This window comes from Rousettus aegyptiacus, unplaced genomic scaffold (genome assembly GCF_014176215.1).
Source record: "Rousettus aegyptiacus isolate mRouAeg1 unplaced genomic scaffold, mRouAeg1.p scaffold_m13_p_17, whole genome shotgun sequence".
NCBI classification, from domain to species: Eukaryota; Metazoa; Chordata; class Mammalia; order Chiroptera; family Pteropodidae; genus Rousettus; species Rousettus aegyptiacus.
In genome coordinates this window covers 11,156,354-11,176,270 of record NW_023416292.1, presented here as the reverse complement: position 1 = coordinate 11,176,270, position 19,917 = coordinate 11,156,354, and the positions used below count along the sequence as shown (strand labels likewise).

General features: G+C 35.3%; 2 protein-coding genes across 2 annotated transcripts in view; one reads left to right on the top strand and one right to left on the bottom strand.

Annotated features, from left to right (window-relative positions):
- Nucleotides 1-19,917, top strand: part of PLA2G4A (phospholipase A2 group IVA) — a 235,663-nt gene that overhangs the window by 12,571 nt on the left and 203,175 nt on the right. The window lies entirely within an intron of this gene.
- Nucleotides 449-6,968, bottom strand: PTGS2 (prostaglandin-endoperoxide synthase 2). Its single transcript, XM_016166456.2, has 10 exons — nt 6,808-6,968; nt 5,886-6,002; nt 5,617-5,760; nt 4,952-5,095; nt 4,369-4,550; nt 4,126-4,209; nt 3,771-4,017; nt 3,188-3,474; nt 2,655-2,802; nt 449-2,494 (listed from the first exon to the last, which is right to left on the bottom strand). The coding sequence occupies exons 1-10, from the start codon at nt 6,857-6,859 to the stop codon at nt 2,085-2,087; spliced, it is 1,815 nt and encodes a 604-aa protein (XP_016021942.1). The 5' UTR covers nt 6,860-6,968; the 3' UTR covers nt 449-2,084.

The window sequence follows — 19,917 nt, the reverse complement described above, 5'->3', positions numbered from 1 at the left end:
AAGGAAGAGAGAGGCCAGGCAGTGTGTTAAATCTGTGGTCCATGTAGATATTGAAATTACCAAGATGTCAAGAGCCAGAAGTACAACAGAAGCCAATGACCCAGGTATTAATGATTTGCCCAGTCAAGTATAATCTCTTCCTTGGTGAACTTCCTTTTTAATTTTGTACCTCCTTAGTAACTCTTTTCTTATTCTTTGCTTTTTGCATACTTGGTTGTTTCTCTTCTTCTACATTAGGTAATAAGAGTTTGTTATCTTTTATAGCACAACGTACACAGTTTCCAATAGGATGTGGCAACGGTAAGAGATTTTAAATAGTGTTTCTAGGAAGCTTCTGTATGACTGAGAACTATTTCATTAAGGGCTATTCTAGTTTGGAATAGGTATAGACAATGATATATTTTAAGTATAGCATTTTAGGGAAATCATACATCATATGACAAAAATATTAGAAATAGTCAAAATTTATTTCAGAAGAAAGTTTTCAATTTTTAAATAGTATAAAAATACATAGACAAATATCAACACTGATATTTTACATAAGTTAATTTAAATACACATCTTTCTGAGGCACCAAAACATTCACATACACATTCCAAATTCCTAGACAGGTTGATGTTAATAACTAATCAGTTTTTAAATCAGTGATGTTAACAGTTTTTTTTTTTATACAAGCCTTTCTAATAGTGACTATTTCTTTTTTAACCATAAATCTTTTAGACATAAAACCTTAAAGAAAAATTTCCCTGAGTTATTTCTCTTTAGTGAAATTTCATTTTTTCCCGCTGCCTAATAGACATGCTTTTAATTATTTACACAAATACTAATATCCATAATCAGTGCTTGATTTTAAAATATTAAAATCTATAGTGCTTTGCATAGAATGTCTCCTCAATAAATTATGGCTGAATTAGTTAATGAAGCATCCACAGGTTCTTTAAAAAGTATATAAAAGGTCAGTTTCAGGGTACATCCAGGCTAACGAGACACAGTATTCTCTGTGGCCTGGTGTATAGGTAAACCTTAAAGACAAAAATTCCAACCTTATATGACTCAGTGTATCAGAGTTGGGTTCCTGAAAATTTATTCACGCATCTTAATCCAATAATTTCTCATAATTCAGGGAGGTAATTTGTCGAACTCAAAAATAGTTCAGAGAGGTAATCCCAAAGAAGATATAGTGATTCTGACAATAATGTAAATAAAATAATAAAATAAAATAAAATAAAATAATAAAATAAAATCAGTATTTACAGGTCTTAACCCAATTTTTAACAATAGTATCCTAACAAAATATAAATAACAATCCTCAATAAATTAACTAATGTACAGTACCAGAAAGTGTCCGATGACAATGAGATGTGGAAAAGAAGAAGCATTATATTCCTGGGAACTATTCAGGAATTGTTTGCTTTTTTAAAAGGAGATAGAACATTCATGCCTTTCACTTAAAATATGAAGAGGCCTTTTGTCAAGGCCTTTTTCAAGGGCTTTCATTTTCTTTCATTTCTTTTAAGCTAAGTAGTAGTCCTGAGCTGAGGTTTTCCTGAAAACTTGCAAAAGTTCAGGTAAGAAAATATAAACAGAGTCCAGAGAAAGATGAACTCAGATCTTCAAACCAGGAAAACAAAACAGAAGAAGTAAACTGATCAGAAGAGAGTTTGTTAGCAAAATGGCTAAAAGAAGAAAATAAAGAAACAGTGTGCAGGTAGTTGCTTCTAGTATATCTTGAAAGATACACTGTTAAGTATCAATAGTGTAGTAAGAAACTTGCAGCATCCTGCCGTCTTGTAACAGCATTACAATATTCAAACCGCTTTGGTTCTTATCATAACTATCTAAATCAAAATTCAAGTAAAAAGGTGTCAAATTCATTTCCCAGTGGTCTTTAAAAAAAGCAAGACAATGTTTTTTCCCTTTAACTTGAAGAAAAGTCATTTTTAAATTAGTGACACAAAAATCTTCACAAGTATAACCCTTTCTCCTTAACAGATATTAAGTCATGTCAGGAGTTTAATATAAATATTAAATAATTAAAAGGAATCATTCATATAAATAAATAAATATGATCAATAGGCTTCTTTCTACAGTTCAGTTGAACGTCCTTTTAGTAGTACTGTGGGGTTGATATCATCTAGTCCAGAGTGGGAAGGGCTTGCACTAATGGTGACTGCTTTGGTGGGCTGTGGATCTTGAACACTGAACGACGTAGAAGGACAACCTTTCACATTATTGCAGATGAGAGACTGAATTGAGGCGGTGTTGATGATTTTAAAGCCTACTTCTCCACCAAAAGTGCTAGGCTTCCAGTAGTGAGGAGAACATATAGGATTACCCATAAGTCCTTTCAAGGAGAAAGGTGCTCCAACTTCTACCATAGTCTCACCAAAGATGGCATCTGGACGAGGCTTTTCAACCAGAAGGGCAGGATACAGCTCCATGGCATCAATGTCACCATAAAGTGCTTCTAACTCCGCAGCCATTTCCTTCTCTCCTATGGAGGTGATGAAGAGAGATATAACCAATGTAAAACTTTACAAAATAATAATTAAAAAAAAAATACTGCTACTCCTTTGCTCAATTTGCATCCACCTTCTCTGTTGTTTCCATTTGACCCTCTTAATCTTTTAAGAAGTTTAGAAACTGTTTCTCACCTGTGAGTTCTTCAAATGATTCATAGGGCTTCATCCGAAAACGTTTGCGGTACTCATTGAGACCCTGGTATTTCATCTGTCTGCTTTGGTCGATTGAAGCCTTTGCTACATATTGTATTGCAGCTGGAAAATTCCTACCACCAGCAACCTGTGGAAAATGAATTACATTATGAAACATAATTTGGGGGCATATTTACAATTTCTATTTTAAAAGTAATCCTTGGATACAAGGTAGGTAAAACTGATGCTCCCAGCTGAGACCTAAACTATTTAAGTTTGAAATTTATTTCTGTAATCTGTAAGATTATAGAAAGTTTTTGAAATTATCTCTATTTAAGGCATGATTATATGTTGCCATTTGATAACTAAAAGCTCTGACTTTTCAAAACATGTTAGGCTTCTTGTTTTAAGAAAAGAATTTCACTAGCAAAATAATCACATTTTTTAGTCAATTTAACAAAAATAATTTCTGTGGCAGAAATTCTAGCTATGACTAGTCCTTCGTTGTGTTGTTTTTCAATGATAATGCTTACCCTGCCAGCAGTTTGCCTACTGCATGATTCGACAAACTGGGTAAGCCCATGTTCCAGTAATACGGAGTTGTTGTAGATAAACTGTTGATAGTTGTACTCTTGGTCTTCGATCTGAAAGGTGTCAGGCAAAAGGGGATGCCAGTGGTAGAGTGTGTTAAACTCAGCAGCAATACGGTTTTGGTACTGGAATTGTTGATTGAAAAGGAGCTCTGGGTCAAACTTCAGTTTGAAGTGATATCCACTCAAGTGTTGTACGTAGTCTTCAATCACAATCTTAATAGTTTCTCCTATTTGCACAAAATAAAGAATTCAGAACATTAATTCTTTCCGATCACTTACTTTCGGGCAACTGAAATGAAATTTTGTTATGCTATTTCTTCACTTCTGCTCTTTTCTTTTTACCATTGAAATAATAAGTAGTTATATTACAGTCATGCTCAAGGATTGAGTTAATATGGAGCCTGTGATTTTACATGCACTACATTCCCCCAGAATTACTTAAAGCATAGCAAAGGTAATAAACCATTTTTTTTTTTAAATGAGGAAGAGGGTTTTATTGAAATTATTTTCTCGTCTTCCTTACCTATCAGTATCAGCCTGCTTGTCTGGAACAAACGCTCGTCATCCCATTCTGGATGCTCCTGTTTAAGCACATCACACACTCTGTTATGCTCTCGCAGCCAAATCGTGGCGTACATCATCAGACCAGGCACCAGGCCAAACACCTCCTGCCCCACAGCAAGCCGCAGGTGTTCAGGGATGTGAGGGGGATAGATCATCTCCACCTGACTATCTTTGACTGTGGGAGGATACATCTCTCCATCAATTATCTAAAAAAAAAATAAACATTCATTAAAAAGTTAAGAAATGAATTAGAGATTTTAAAATAGGGTAAGTGACGAGTCATAACTAATTCTTAATATTCAAATGGCACAAACCTGATATTTCAGTTTTCCATCCTTGAAAAGGCGCAGTTTATGCTGTCTATCCAAAGTTTCACCATAAATATGATTTAAATCCACCTAGAAGATTATGGAAAAATGTTATTGTATTGCTGTTGAAGTTGTTCTTGTAAAAGTATCTATGGAATAACTTATTTAGCTTCAATTAAAAATGTTTAATAAAACACCTTTTTTTCCATAGCCATAACATAAAATACTAGATTAATAGTTCTGTCTTACCCCATGACCCAGTCCTTTGGTAAAAGCTGGTCCTCGCTTATGATCTGTCTTGAAAAATTGATGGGTGAAATGCTGGGCAAAGAATGCAAACATCAAATTTGTGCCCTGGGGATCAGGGATAAACTTTCTTCTTAGGAGAAATTTTTCCACAATCACTTCTGAAGCAGGAAGCTCTTTCTTCCCTGAAAAAAAAAAAAAAATGAGAATGCTAAGAATCCGTCTATATATTCAAGGAAGCAGAGAGTGACTGTCAAATTATCAGGACAGTCCTCACTTACAGGAGAAATACAACTGTGACCAAAATATAAGTGAAAGTTCTAAGATATGGGGAAACAATGTCGTATTGAATACTTTTATTTATTTTATTTAACTAGTGTTAGTTAGAATTCAGTTTTAATGAAAGAATTTGAAAACATTAAGACATTATGCCAAAACGCCCATTCACTTTCATGGAATAGTTTACATAGATTCACACTTTCAAAAAGAAACTGTACTTATATTACAAATAAATGATAGAGTACGGTCAAATTTTCTAAGTAGCAGCCCAACCCCCACTGCAATAAATCTGTCTTCTTTCACTCACCTTTCACACCCATGGCAGTTGGGCAGTCGTCAGCCACAGGGGGAAGAACTCTGGTATAATAGGAGAGATTAGAAAAGGCTTCCCAGCTTTTGTAGCCATAGTGTGCATTATAAGTTGGTGGGCTGTCAATCAGATCTGATCTGGCTGAAATATTCAAGGAAAAGAAATTGTTGTATTTGTTCCCAATATGCAAGGCAAATCAAATGTTCAGTTTTATCATAAAATGTGCAAAGTAGCACCAGAGATTGAATTTAATTCCAACAAAGATACCCTTATTTTAAAAGTTACACTTTAAAGTCTAGCTGCCACTTGTACTTAAAAAAGAATGAGTCATTAAAATACATCTCTGATAAAGTATATATGCTTTACACAAGACATGATGGTCTAGTCATCTTGATTTTTCAAAGAACCACCCAAGAAGCTTAGAAGAGGTATATAGGTTTGTAAATAGAATTCTGACTGTGAGGCAAGATTTTATTTACTAGATGGGACTGAAATGTCAATATTTTGGGCCATTAAGGTAGAAGGCACACTAAAAAGGTACATTTAAAGTCATTCTGACAAGTTTGGAAGTATGTTTTTGGATTAGATTTAGTAAACTGTAGTATCAGAAAGCATATTTTTCTTTGAGGAAGCTGAAAACCTTAGAAAGAGACTGTACTTACATGTCAACACATATTTCATAATTGCATTTCTCAAGAAGGGAATATTATTAACGATGTTCCAGACACCCTTGAAGTGGGTAAGTATGTAGTGCACTGTGTTTGGAGTGGGTTTCAGGAATAATTTTATTCTTGTCAGAAATTCAGCTGCAATAAGAGAGAAAAAAAAAAGGAATGACAAGTTAATGGGGCCCATATTAAGACACAAATCTATAAAATAATAACTGTATATATCCCCCCTTCCAAATGAGGACACCCAAGAGCAAACTTACGTGTTGAACAGTTTTCACCATAGAACCCAGTTCGGGTACAGTCACACGTGTACTGGTCGAATCCAACACTCATACATATGCCTCGGTTTTGACATGGGTTGGAACAGCAAGGATTTACTATAATGAAAGTAAGGTCAGTGAATAAATCATTCTTTAGCGTCTTAATCTTAACTTAAACTTTTGTTTTACTTATTACGGGCCAACTTTACAATAATAAATTCAAGAAATATGCAGGTAAGCATGGGAAAACATTTTTTTTTTTTAAATCTGCCTCACAGAATGGTTATAATGTGGAAATACCAACTTCCTATTCTAAAGGAGGGTGCAGAATATTCAGCCTTGGAAGTCATGTTGCTAAGCTCTTTCTTAGAGACTTCTTCAGTTTCCAAATTAGTATTTTAAAGAAGTTCGAATAAGTAGCGCTCTCAAAGTTAAAGTGGATAGATCTAGTACATTAATCAAAATTGTGGGGAAATTGCAGAGTTAAAACTGCTTGCTTTTAAAATGCCGTGCTTATCTTAAAATAACGGGGTTTTAGGGGGGCAGGAAAGCACTAACTAGGGTATTTAAAACAATTGCTCCCACTCAATAACAGGAGATACACACACAAACTTTTCACATATATTGATCAGATCCTATCTTCTTATCATAATGACAGCCTCCAAATCAGTATCACTATCGCTCATCGGCGGATGAGAAAGGTGTGACCCAGACCGATTAAAGTAACTAACTGGCCCGTAACTGATGATCAGAGCTGGCGGCAAAGTTGGGATATCCATCCGTTCTTTTGGATCCAAATGGTCCAAGGTATCTACAAAGTCGTACTGCCTCCCTATTCGGAGAGTATTCAGAGCAAGGGGGGCCCCGGGAAGTCAGAGCAGAAAGAGCCAGCAGCGCGGGGCGTGCGGGACCAGGTACCCACCTGCACTGCTGAGCGCCAGGGCGGCGCAGAGCACCAGGGCGCGGGCCAGCATCTCGGCGGGCGGCGGCGGCGCGGTGTGTGGACTCGGTGCTGGAGGAGGCTCTGGGCGGAGTTCCTGGGCGGACTCCGGACACTTGCTGAAAGTCCTTGGACAACTGGAAGCTAACGGAGAGAACCTTCCTTTTATGTGTGAAAAACGAAGCCCACGTGATGCCGTGACGATTCTTTCCGCCTTCCCTTAACCCCCCCACCCCCACCCGCAATCCCAACTCCCGCCCATCGCTAAATAATTGCGTAAGAGCGACTGGGGCAGAAAGTTTTACCCACGCAGATGAGAGAATCGGAAACCCAGGAAGCTGCCTTCGGCTTCCCCAAGGTGGGTGCAAAGCGGATCGCCCCCCTCCCTGCTCCGATCTCCCGTCCCCCGCCTCGTCCAGCTCCTCTGCCCCTGGAGCCTGGATTTGCGCCAGATTCCTTTCCTTCCTGCTCATCTTCGACCCAGCTTTTCCTAGAGACAGTGTTCCGAGCCGATCCCCCTGGGGCGGACCGGGCGGACCGGGCGGCGGCGGCGGCGGCGGCGGGGCGCTGTGCTGCGTGTACGGGAAGCGAGCGCCCGCGGTTGCGGAGCGCGCGGAGGGAATCCCCTGGAGCGCGCCGCCGCCGCCGAGTCTGGTCCCCAGGTCTTTGGGAAGCCGAAGAAGAAGTCACCGTCTGTCCAGACTGTGGCAACAAAGCCAGAAAAGACCGACACGTTCTTCACGTGTCATGTATTTCAAACGTATCGTGTTTGATTTTCGTGACTCTCCTTAACCTCGTGTATATGCAGCACAAACATACCTTTAACCTTTTTCATTTTTATTTAGATGAATGAAGCACGATCTCTATAATCAACGTCCATAGCTGTAACGTCTCTTTATAGATAAGTTGTGTTTATTGTAAGAAATACTGTCATCCACACCACTAGCGCCCCTTTGCTTCCTGGAGAGGAAGGAGGTAAATTTCTCTCCAAGATACCGCTCCTAGGCAGTTAGTTATCCTGTAGTCAGTTTGGGCTGGAGCTATTCCCACTGTAACATTTCTTCTCCTCTGATGAACAAGGAAAGCAGACGTGCCCGAGATGTGCAGGGATGCTAAACATCTGCTTTAATGTATTTTTTCTTTGCCATGTAGTTTCCACCATTGTAGTCGCCTGCCCTAAACAGAAGCTACAAATAAGAGGAAGATTGTTAAAGTTTGCTTTCTTTGTCATCTCTTTTTAAGATGGTGAGGTGTGACCGCGGGTCAAAGTACAACACTGCATTTAGAGCTAATTTTCTATTTTTATTTTGGAACATAGTTTAATGAGGAATTGGATGGAATGGAGGTAAAGGAAGAATGATTTTAATTTCCCTGTCCGTTGCTTTGGTTTAATGTCTATCACTTGGTGGTGGCAGCAGCAAAATGGAGAATAAAAAGTTTAATGAAGCCATACATTGATGGAAATGAACAGCATAAAACTTGACATAAAACTACACCAGGTACCACACTTTGTAAAAGTCTTAAAAGAAGAAAGGCGACTCACTCACTTGTAATTTTCTTTACCGTTTTGCTTAATGGACATATTATCTGATTCTACATGAGACACAAATGCCTAAAATTCCATTTCATCCAGGAAGCTTTCCTCTTCCTCTAGTCATATTTAATCATTCCATTTTTGACACTCCCGCTTACTGTACTGAGTCTTCTGTGAAATAGGAGCATAGATTTTTTAAACAACTCTTTAAAACAAAGTTTTAATCCAATTTTCTGTTTCATTTCAAATGAGTAGGTTGTATCTACTCAAATTTTAAATTGATTTTTGGGACTACTAATTCAAGCTTGGTTAGATGCCATGTAAGAATCCATTTTCTGACTCTGATAGTGTACTAAAATTTTACATTGTAATCCTGAATTCATTTTGAAGTTGAGTATCATCATTATCCTCATCAGATCTTATACCTACTATGTATGAAGAGTATTCTGTTGTTTGCCAAGACTCAAAAGTGAAGACAAAACAGGGCATAGAGAATAATCACATTTTAGACTACTTGGATCTTAAAGAAATTCCAGTCTGTCTCATAGTGGAAATTCAATAAAAAACATCTGTTCTGCTTGGTTTGACCTGTAAATTCTATAGCCTGCTAGAGTGGAGAGAGTTCTGTGAACCTATGGAATCAGAAAAAAGTTTAAGGAGAAAATGACACTTTGAGTTATTTAGACAGGAAGTCCAGTTTAGAAAGGAAGTCCAAGTATGGGCATCAGGAAGAACTATTGTGACAGGACTTATTAAATAATTTTGACAAATCTGAGGCAATAAAATAGAATGAATAGTACATTTTGGGATGCTGGTCATTGGAGATGGATATTAAATGTCCCAAAGCAAATCAAAATGGCTAAACCTGTTTATTTGGAAAAGTACTATGATTATTATGTCATGATGTATCACCATAAATAATTTTTTGATTATGTAAAATTTATAGCTCACTTTTATACATATTTAGTGTTTCTGTGTGTATTTTGGATAAATGTGTGTACATGCTATAAAAAAATTTATTAGGTTCTGAAATTTATTGGTAAATTGACTATTTGAAGGGAAAACAAGAAAACATATTAAAAGTATTCGAATACTCTGTTGTGTTTTTACTGCCCCTTTCTGCTGCTCGAATTTTTATCAAGGTTTTTTCCCTCTATGATGTGTGAAGATTATTAGGTAGATTTTATGTTTGAGGTTAAAATGTTTTTAAAAAGTCACATGTGCAGTGTTCATTTTAGATTTAACTTACATGAATATACTGAAAAGGAATGAAATGCTTACTATTGGAAGTGATAAGCCATTCATATGAGTTAAAAGAAAATGAACAATACTTTTAATACCCAAAATTCCAAAAGAGCTAACATTTTTAAGAGAGACTTTTTTTTTAGTACGTTGAGCAGGGTTCTACCACTCAGACATTGAAGGATGCTCATAACCGTTTACTCAGGCAAAGAATCTCACTCCATTTCCCTCCCTTTTACTTTGATTGAGTTAGCGATTCACTCAGAGAGAGTGCAGATTGCCTCTGGTCATTTACATTCATGGCATACTGGCTAGAAAAAGAAACTTTGCCATATCCCATCAGGTTTATTCTTAAGAGATATTTTTAGCCAATGTCATGCCACAGGGTATGTCTGTTCCTTGAAAGGAAGAAATGCTACTTTTAAAAGGCCTCTTTTTTAGTCTTTAGTAAATCCTTTTTTAATTAAAATGTTAAAAAAAAAACCTTGTCAAATAAAGCCATGAAAAAATAACAGATAATATCCATTTCTAAGTCTTATAAAAACATTAATCTTCTTTCTTTTTCTCAAAGAACTCAATTCCCTGATTGATTTTTCTTTTTCTTTATTTTTCATGGTAGTATATATCATAGCTACTCAAATAAATTTGTTCAAAATTATAATAAACTATAAACTTCGGATGATAACAATATGTCAATGTAGGTTCACTAATCTTAAAAATGTACCTCTGTGGTGGGAGATGTTAATAGTAGGGGAATGAGTGTGGGGGTAATTCTAGGAGTATATAGGAATTCTCTGTACTTTTGGCTTGATTTTGCTATAACCTTAAACTGCTCTAAAAAAAAAAGTTTTTTTTAATTAAGAAAAAAACCGTCAGCTTTTAAATAAGGACTTGATTTTAGCTGTTCTCTTTTTTACTTGTTTGCATATTAATTCTAGTCCCCTTACAGTTGTTTCACTTTATTTGTAATGTTGTAAGAAAACAATAGTTATCACGCGAGCCTCAAGACTTTTGTTGAAGACAATGCATATTTGTTTGCCTACTATTCACAATCATTGGTTAAAATCTTAAAGGTTGAATGCTGCAGGCTGCATAATCTCAGATGCTCGTTTCTTAACTAATTTCTCACTCTACCCTAGGGACAGAGGTTCCCTTGCAAACATCTGAAGCATTTATTTTTCCTCTCGCATTCAGAAATAGCACTCCCGTTTGACCCTTTTCTCACTCTTGAAATGACTCTCTTGTCTTAGATAAAGGTTTGCATTTTTTCCATTTGCTTCAACAAGAGCTTCAGGGGTTCTTGACTCTAAAACTCCGCCCACGTCTATCCTGTAATCCAATCTGAATTTCAAATCCACTCTTCCAGCCCCCACCCCCTGGATCTTTTCATATGATCATACTAGAAATCAAACTTTTTAATTAATATTCTCCATAGGAGTTAATAGGCTCACAATCCACTCAGATTTATTATCTGTGGGCATTTATCAGGATCTCATGTGCTTCATACTGTATTTATGTATTTCGTTTATTATCTGTCTCTCACACCAAATATATAAATTCCATGAAGAGAGGGGTTTTGTATGCCTTTTTCATGATTATATTCAAAATGCCTAAAATAGCACTACTAGTGATCAATAAATATTTATTGAATAAATGAGTGGATATATCTGCTGTGACATCAACTTTAAAAATTGGATGACCTTTATTTTATCTTGTAGCCACTTCCTAAAATTTATATTTCCAAATCAAAGGTATATACATTTTAAAGCTCTTTAAGTTCAGTGATGATGGTAGACCCTGATGGAGTCGCCTAGCTATGATGGCCGTCTTGTACAAGTCAGCATATCGATGATAAAAGAAAGGAATGTTAAAAAAATCCTGGATCCTTGATGGCATTATGGAGATGGAATCCTGAGCGATTTCCTCTAGAGATTTTCCTACCTATAGATTTCTAGTTAAATGAGTTTCAACAGCTACACATAAAGCAGTTAGGCTGAGCATATGTTGATTTTAATATTCCTGGTTTTTAAACACAGACTCTTAAAAGTGATATTAGCCATCACATTCCGCTTTTCATTGCTCTCTAAATGATACCTAAACACTTTCCGATGGCCTGCAAGTTTCTACCCACCTCTGCAATATTTTCTCACACAATAAAAAATCCAGTCACACTGAGCTTTGTGTGTCTTAATCATATCTAATTTTTCGCTGCCCAAAGGCCTTTTCACTTGCTGTTATTTTTACCCAGAATGGTTTTCCTCTACATGGCTGGATATTTTTTTTTTATTCTCAGCTACCAGCTTAAATATTATATCCTCTAGTTACTCTCCCCATCATATATTCTTTTTACTTCTTCCATTGTAGTTTTTACAATCTAATTTTTAAAATTTATTTACTACCTGCTTATTGTCTCCCTCCCTCTCTCAAAAATGCCCATCATGAGACTATGATCCTTGTTTCTTCAGTTCGCTGCTCTATCTCTAGCACCTAGTACAATACCTAGTATCTATAACTAATTCAAGGTCTATGCTCAAAATATCAAACAAATGAATATGTGACGATCAAGATAAAAGTTATATAAAAAATGTCGACTAGAGAAAATCATTTAAAATACTTATGTATTTTTAAAAACGCTCACAATAAAATTAAAAGGAAAATCACACCAAGACAATTTATTTAATAAATGATTATAATATTTATAAATGTTCATGGAACAGCAAGAAGGCCAGTGCGCCTGGTGGGAAGCAAGTCAAGGGATCTTGGGAGATGAGGCCTGAGAAACAGTGGTGTCTGGTAGTTAGCAGGCACTTAATCTTTTTTTTTAAGAGTGGCAATCTCTTAGTAGTGGGACTAAAAGTAATTTTTATTTTCAGCTTTTTGCTAATCTATATTTCTGTATTTTCTAAATGAACGTTTGTTACCTTATAATAAGGAATAAGTATTTTAATAAAAATTTATTTATAAACAAAATGTCACCAAAAGAGTGTGGGATACTAGATTGTGTTCTGTTAGATACTAAAAATGCCTAATTTTCTTCAGATACAAGACAAGACACTTTTTTCAGTATACTTATATTTGTTCCTTCTATCTTATCAGGTACTTCATATTTACGTATCCTAATTTGATGTGCTCTAAAATATTTAAATCTTTATATCAAAAATCCCATCATTATTTCCAACATAGTTTAATGAAAGAAGCATTTAACTCGACAGACTGACCTTACAACCTTGGACAAGTCTTATATTTATTATCCGTCAGTTTCTTCATCTACTTATAAGTTGGTAATGAAGATAAATAAAATATATGGATTCCTTTGAATTATCAGAAGACATTTAAATCCAGCATATTTAGGTTTCCTGAAATCTGTCACTTAACATGCAATCGGTCATTGTTGTGCCACGCCATTGAGACTTTTCATGTTTTAGCGTTTCTACTCTTCCATTTTTTATCTTTCTAATTTTATACTTTAAATTATTCTCAGATCAATCCTTGGCTCCCGGCTGTTGGAAAAAAAAATTTATAAAGATGATCATAGGGCTGATATGACATTCAACAGTCCTGACCATGTCTCCTTTTTATGGTTTTACTTGGTTCCATTCAGGGATTGTTTGAAGAGTTGCAACACTGTTTTTAAATTCACATTTTTCATTTGGCAGTTAAGCAAAACCTTACTCCGTAAATCAGCTGTTTTTGTTTATAAGTGATTCATGTTAATTTATTTTGGAAGAGAAAAAAAAAATCTGTTTAAAAAAGAGGCCCACATCCAACTTCCTTACCAATTTTTGTAATGTAAAAACTGATTTAGAAAGACAAAATAAAAATGATGAAGTGACTTGATGGGTGCATTTCATATTCACTAGTCAATTTATTGCTCATTTCCAAAATTTAACTTTAAACAGTCCTAATACATTAGGGTAAATCTCATATCTATTTTATATTTCTTCATCATATACAATATCTGTTCTTTTGATTGCTGTATATATTTTCACAAAATACCTAGTAGGTGTCTTCTGTGAATAAAAGATACAAAGCTTATGTCCGAGTCAAAATTCAGAGCTCGTAATTGAATCTAGCAAATCAATCAGACAATGAAAGACTGATTATATGAGTAAACATACCGTTGGGGGTAGATGTAAATCTCTAGCTCATTGCAATTATTCCACAGATATTTGGCAAATGACAGATTATGTATAGCTTTCATTCTTTTGTTTTCTTGGAAACATGTTTACTCAGTCATCTATTTGCACTATAGGCATTAATGATGATCACTGATTGCCAAAAATAGGGGCCCTGCTTACGTTACAGAGGGGAAGGCAGACGATAAACCAACATGGAATAAATGCATATATTTACAAATTAAAATAAGTTTACAAAGGCATTGAACTAGATTCAGTGATTGAGAATTACGGGTAGGTTGGGGAGGGTCTGTTTATGCAGATGATAACACACCTTTGCCTTTCGGTGAAATGTATAATGAATAACTGAACCATTGATATACACTATATGTGGCAGTTTTAATAAAACGTTTTTAAGCTTTATAGTAAGAAGCTCTGTGCTAAGAAGATAAAGAAAGCTAAGATACCCACTTCTGTCATAAAACACCCTTCCTTCTTTGTACTGTTTAGTAGAAAACTCTTTAAACGTTATTACCATGGGATTGTCTCTCTTCCATAGGCAATAATTGTCGATAGAAGAAAATAGCCAGTATCAAATGCTGTCGTGTTCAATTTAAAGTAATTTAAAGAAATAAGTCAAAGTTATAGTGCTTTCATAAATACTTGTATGATTATTCATTCTATTATAGAATTTACTGAATATCTATTTGAGATGAAGTATAGTATAGAGTGTTACTTAATCTTCATGACAGCTCTGTCTGATGCATATTTTGAAGTCTATTCTGTAGATAACACTGAGCCTCAGAGAGGACCAAGGCCATACAGTTAGTGTCTTACAAACCTGAGATATAATTATTTACATATTTTGCATATTTGCTTTCCCAACTATACAAATAAGCTACCTAGCAGTAGGATTCTATCTGATTAAGAATATGGGCTCTTGATTTAAGTTCTGCTAATTTCTTGTTGTCTGGCCTTGGAAAAATTACTTAATTTCTCTTTTAGTTTTCTCATCTGTAAGAGGGATAAAAATATAAAAGATATGAAATGCCTAGAACAATGCCTAGAACAGTCAACACTCTGTACATCTTAGGTATTATATGTTTATATGTATTTAAATGTTATTAATATTCATCATAGATGAAATATGTTTTACTCTTTCTGTATGTAAGCTTTGGGTAAGGTGCTCTACACATGTGTTCTCATGTCCTGGTCAGCATCTCTGCATTCATGAGACTTTGTGGCAGGTGAACGGCTCTAAGGGTGGCTTCTAATACTTCCATATAGAGTCAGTCCTCCATGGAAGAGATTCAAGGAAACTCTACTATGTAATACTGATTTGGGGATCACATCAGGCTTTCCTATATGAAATCTTTTCTTTCTATATTAAATACCCAAGTGTGTATCATGCTCCTTATTTGTAATGTCATGCAAAATTTTTATAATTGTTTCAAAATATGGGAAAACATCAAGTCTCTTTTGTAATGATTGGTGAGATTTCAGAGAAAGTCAGGTTTTCTCACGTAGGAACTAACCTTAAATATTTTTTGAGTGGACACCAACCAGACTGTATAAGCTTGGGGCTCCTCCTGGCGCCAAGGAATGAGCTGCTGTCAGTGAGGGTTATTGAGGCTAAACACTGTTCTCATCACAGTAAAGTAACTTAGGAGTAAAGCCACATAAAACACTAAAATAAACTAGTGCATATAATTTTTTCTGATTTCTTTTTAAATATTTTAATTTTGATGTTTTGGAATTTGGTTTGGGTACTAGCATCCAAAAAGATTTAAAATGTGAAGCAAAAAATGTAGTCGTCGTGGGTTTTCTTTGTTCCTTTTTGAGGAACTACATGTCTTATCCAAGCTCGGCATTTCACAAATTCACAGTTGTAGGTGAGAAAGGGAATCAAGATAATGCTGAGCAATTTTATCACAAAGGCTAGAGAAATTAATTTTGTTCTTACCTTGCTAAGGGCACTTAGCAGGGTAAGAAAACACAAATATGTTAGGGATGAAGAAGTCTACAAAATTGATATCCTCACACAGAAATGCATTTGTCCAAAGAGTGGTGAATAAATTAAACCACATAGATGCTCAATAAATCTTTATGAGAGAAGAAAAGAAGGAAGAGTCTGGACCACAACATACCTCTCTTGTTACCGTGGATCTTCAAGAGCATGGCCACATCTCTGCGTGATAGTAACTCACACAGGCTTAGTGGTTCTATTATAAGCTTCCTCATAGTAACTCATTTAATTTCTAAAAAAGCTCATAGAGAGAAGTAAGTAGTATTATTACCACACACATTTTACAGTTAAGGACACTGAGACACAGAGAGGCCAACTCATTTGTCTGATGTCACACATGTATTAAGGGGCAGAACTGGGATTTGAACCAGGACACTCTGATGCCAGAGACTATATAGTCTTTACCATTGAGCTAAGAAAAAAAGAGAAAATCTTCTTCTTGTTGACTGTAAAATAAGCCTTGGGTGCTGATAGAATTTTTAGAGGAAGGCCTTTTAGATACATTTTTCAAACATCCTATTTGACAGAAATATAAGCTCATTTAAGAAAAAACGTCAAACATTTAAATGAGGATTTACTTATTATAGTTCTAATAGAAAAGTTTTCTTCATTTTCCTCAGGAGGTTTATATTATACAGATCCACACTGGAAAAAACCTCCTTAGTTAGCCCAGATATAAACCAGATGATGGATGATTACTTTGGCCGTATTATAAAATAAATGAATTTATACTGGGTGATTAATATTTTTTCTTCTCACCGATTCACAGTTTATTTTTAGCTGTCTCTCCTGATCAAGAAACTCATGCCAGATGAAATCTTAAGTGAAAGACTGTTTCCGACCAGAAAGAATACCCAAGTGTGGTCTGATATGTGACATTTTAGCAGCCTCTGCTACTAACTAGCGCTAAATCTTTGTTAATGTTTTTAATCTCTATAGGACTGAGTTTCCTTATATTGAAAATACTTTCTAAAGTTTGCTTCGTCTTTAAATTTTTCTATGATGCCTCTAGTAGAAGTAAATGATCAAATCAGAAAAATAACTGAATTTGAAAATGTATATAAATTAAGAAAATCTACATAGCTATATATAAAGGAAACAGATATTTATTAAATTGTAAAATTGATAAGCAAAGTGCTAAATTTAAGGAGTGCCAAGAACCAGCAAATACTACAAATTTAGACTCTGAGTACATATGATGTAACTACCCTGATAGCATTTGGGAAGGGGAAGAGTCAGAAACCTTGTTAACAAATGAGGTCAGAAACATGACAAACATCTTTGATAAACTAACAGAAATTTAGCAAGAGATCTTCCCTTAGTTTTTATTATATTTTTACTTGATGTTTGTTTTTATTCATGTCTTTTTTATTTTTATAAATGTGCTGACACTATACCCACTAATTTGCACCACACATTTATCACTACAAAGGCCATTTTGGAGATAGTTCCTCATCAGCGTGTCCTATGCCTCTTTTCGAACAGCTGCATAGTACTCCATCAGATCCATCTGTGATTAGTTTTTAGTCAGTTTTATATGTATAGATTTTATACTGTTTCTAGCCTTTTATCATTACAAATAATGCTGCAGGTAATATTGCTCACTTATGTGAATATAATTGTAGGAAAAATTCCTAGCTATACAATTAGAAAGCCAAAGGACATATACATTAACAATATTGATAAATAAACATTGTCCAATTGATTGAAAGAATTCTTTATACTTTAAGAAAATTAAAACTGAATTCTGCCACATTCATTCGATGACCATCTTTTTAAAAAATATTAATTTTTATTAGTTTCAGGTGCACAGCATAGTGGTTAGACATTTATATAATTTACAAAGTGATCCTCCCAGTAAGTCTAGCACCCACATGGCACCATACATAATTATTACAATATTATTGACTATATTTCCTATGTTACATCCCTGTGACTATTCAGTGTCTTTTTGGCTATAGTGTTCATTACATAACCCTTAGACACTTAAGTTTATTCCTGTATTTTTTGGACTGTTTGTGTTTTTTTGATGTTAAGTTATATGAGTTCTTTATAAATTTTGGTTACTAATGCCTCATTTAACATCTTTTAGCTGGTCATCTGTTGAACTACTTATTTGTAACTACTTATTTGTCCTTTTAATACCTTCACCTTTCATCACCCAGCCTCTCAATTCTCAACCCATTCGGCAACCAGAAGTTTGTTCTCTGTATCTACGAGTCTGTTCCTGTTTTGTTTGTTCATTTATTTCTTTTTTTTAGATTCTGCATATAAGTGAAATCATATGGTATTTGTCTTTCTCTGTCTGACTTATTTCATTTAGCATAATACCCTCTGGGTCCATTCATGTTGCAAATGGAAAATTTTCATTTATTTTTATGGCCGAGTAGTATTCCATATATATATAGCACCTCTTTCTTTTTGAATTGGTGTTTTGAATGTCCCAGAAGGGAAATTGTGAGGTCATACAGTAGTTTTCTTTTTTAAATTTTTTGAGGAACCTCCGTACTGCTTCCCATAATGGCTGCACCAAATTGCAATCCCACAACGGTGCCCAAGGGTTCTCTTTCTTCCACATCCTTGCCGACACTTGTTTGTTGATTTATTGAGGATAAACATTCTGACAGGTGTGAGGTGACATCTCATCGTGGTTTTAATTTACATTTCTCTGATGCTCATGATGAGCATCCTTTCATGTGTCTATTGGCCATCCATATGTCCTCTTTTGAGAAATCTCTAATCGGGTCCTCTGCCCATTTTTTAATTGGACTGTTTGTGTTTTTTCGGTGTTAAGTTATATGAGTTCTTTATAAATTTTAGATACTAATGCCTCATTTAACATCTTTTAACTGGTCATCTGTCGAATCTAAAGTATCGTTCTATGTACATACCTATATATGTATGTATGAGGAAATGGCAGTGAATAAAATGAAAAAATGAGATTATTCAATAGACTCCAATGACAAGAGTTATATATTTGGAAAATAATTGTCTGCACTTGTTCATCTTTGCCCTGAGCCGAGGCTTTTCGGAGATGCTTTCGCCGTGTGGTAGCTGTGCAGAGCGCTGCCCTTGTAACTGAGGAACTCCTTTCCTTAACTGCTGGGAGGGTCTGTGGCTAACACCTGCACTGACTTTCCTGAATTTCAGTGACTCCCTTCTGCTCAATATTGCTTTCTTTCCCACTCCAAGGAGGTTGTTCTCCAGAACATTCTTTGGTGAACTTCCTTTGTGAAAATCTCCATCTCAGAGGCTGTTTCCTGAGGAACCTGAGCTAAGACGTTGCCTATTTGTACCCATCAGAGACCCTGGAGCTGAAGGTCAGACATTCAGAACTGGAGGGTGAGGCTTTTGAACAGGCCCCAGTTCTCCAGGAGCTCTTACTATGCCTCCTTCTCATGGACAGTTTGAAGGTTCACTCGCGTTCCCCATAGGGAGATACTGGCAAGAGAATGACAGAGAATGAGCTTCATTATCTTCCTCTCTACTCAGGTTTAGCCACAGGAGCAGCTCAGGCTTTCTTGGGGTAAACTCCTAGTTGACATGCTCCCGGTGTGTTCATATCTGACATAGTTATGGCATTTATATATACATACATGCACACACACGTATAAAGAATATATAAAATACATATTTATCTTTGTAGTTATTTATACATTTATATTTATATATACATAGTTGTCATTGTTTAGAAGTGTTTTATTTTAATGCATTCATATTTGCCAAGCTCTTTTATGGCTTCTGTGATGTGAATGTGAAAAATGGCCTCTACACTAAACTCTCGTCAGGTTTTCATATGAAACTTTTACTTTTTTATTTTATTTACATTAAGTATTTGATATATTTGGAATTTATCATGATCTAAGGATTTAGATAGGATTGTGGTTTTTCTTTTTCTTTATCAAATAGCTGAACAGTTGCCAAAACAGCCAAAATATCCATATATTTTATGATTTGACATTAACCACTATGTCAAAATGCTACCTTATTATATATAAATTCTTCTATCTCTTTGGGTCTCTTTAATTACTGTAATTATATAACAGATTTAAATATGTGAAGGACTGGTCCTTCATTCTTTATTTACCTGTTACTCCTATCTTTATTTTTCTATATTCATTTTATAGATTTGTCTTGTTCTCTCAAAAAACATATTTGTACTTTTATTAAGATTG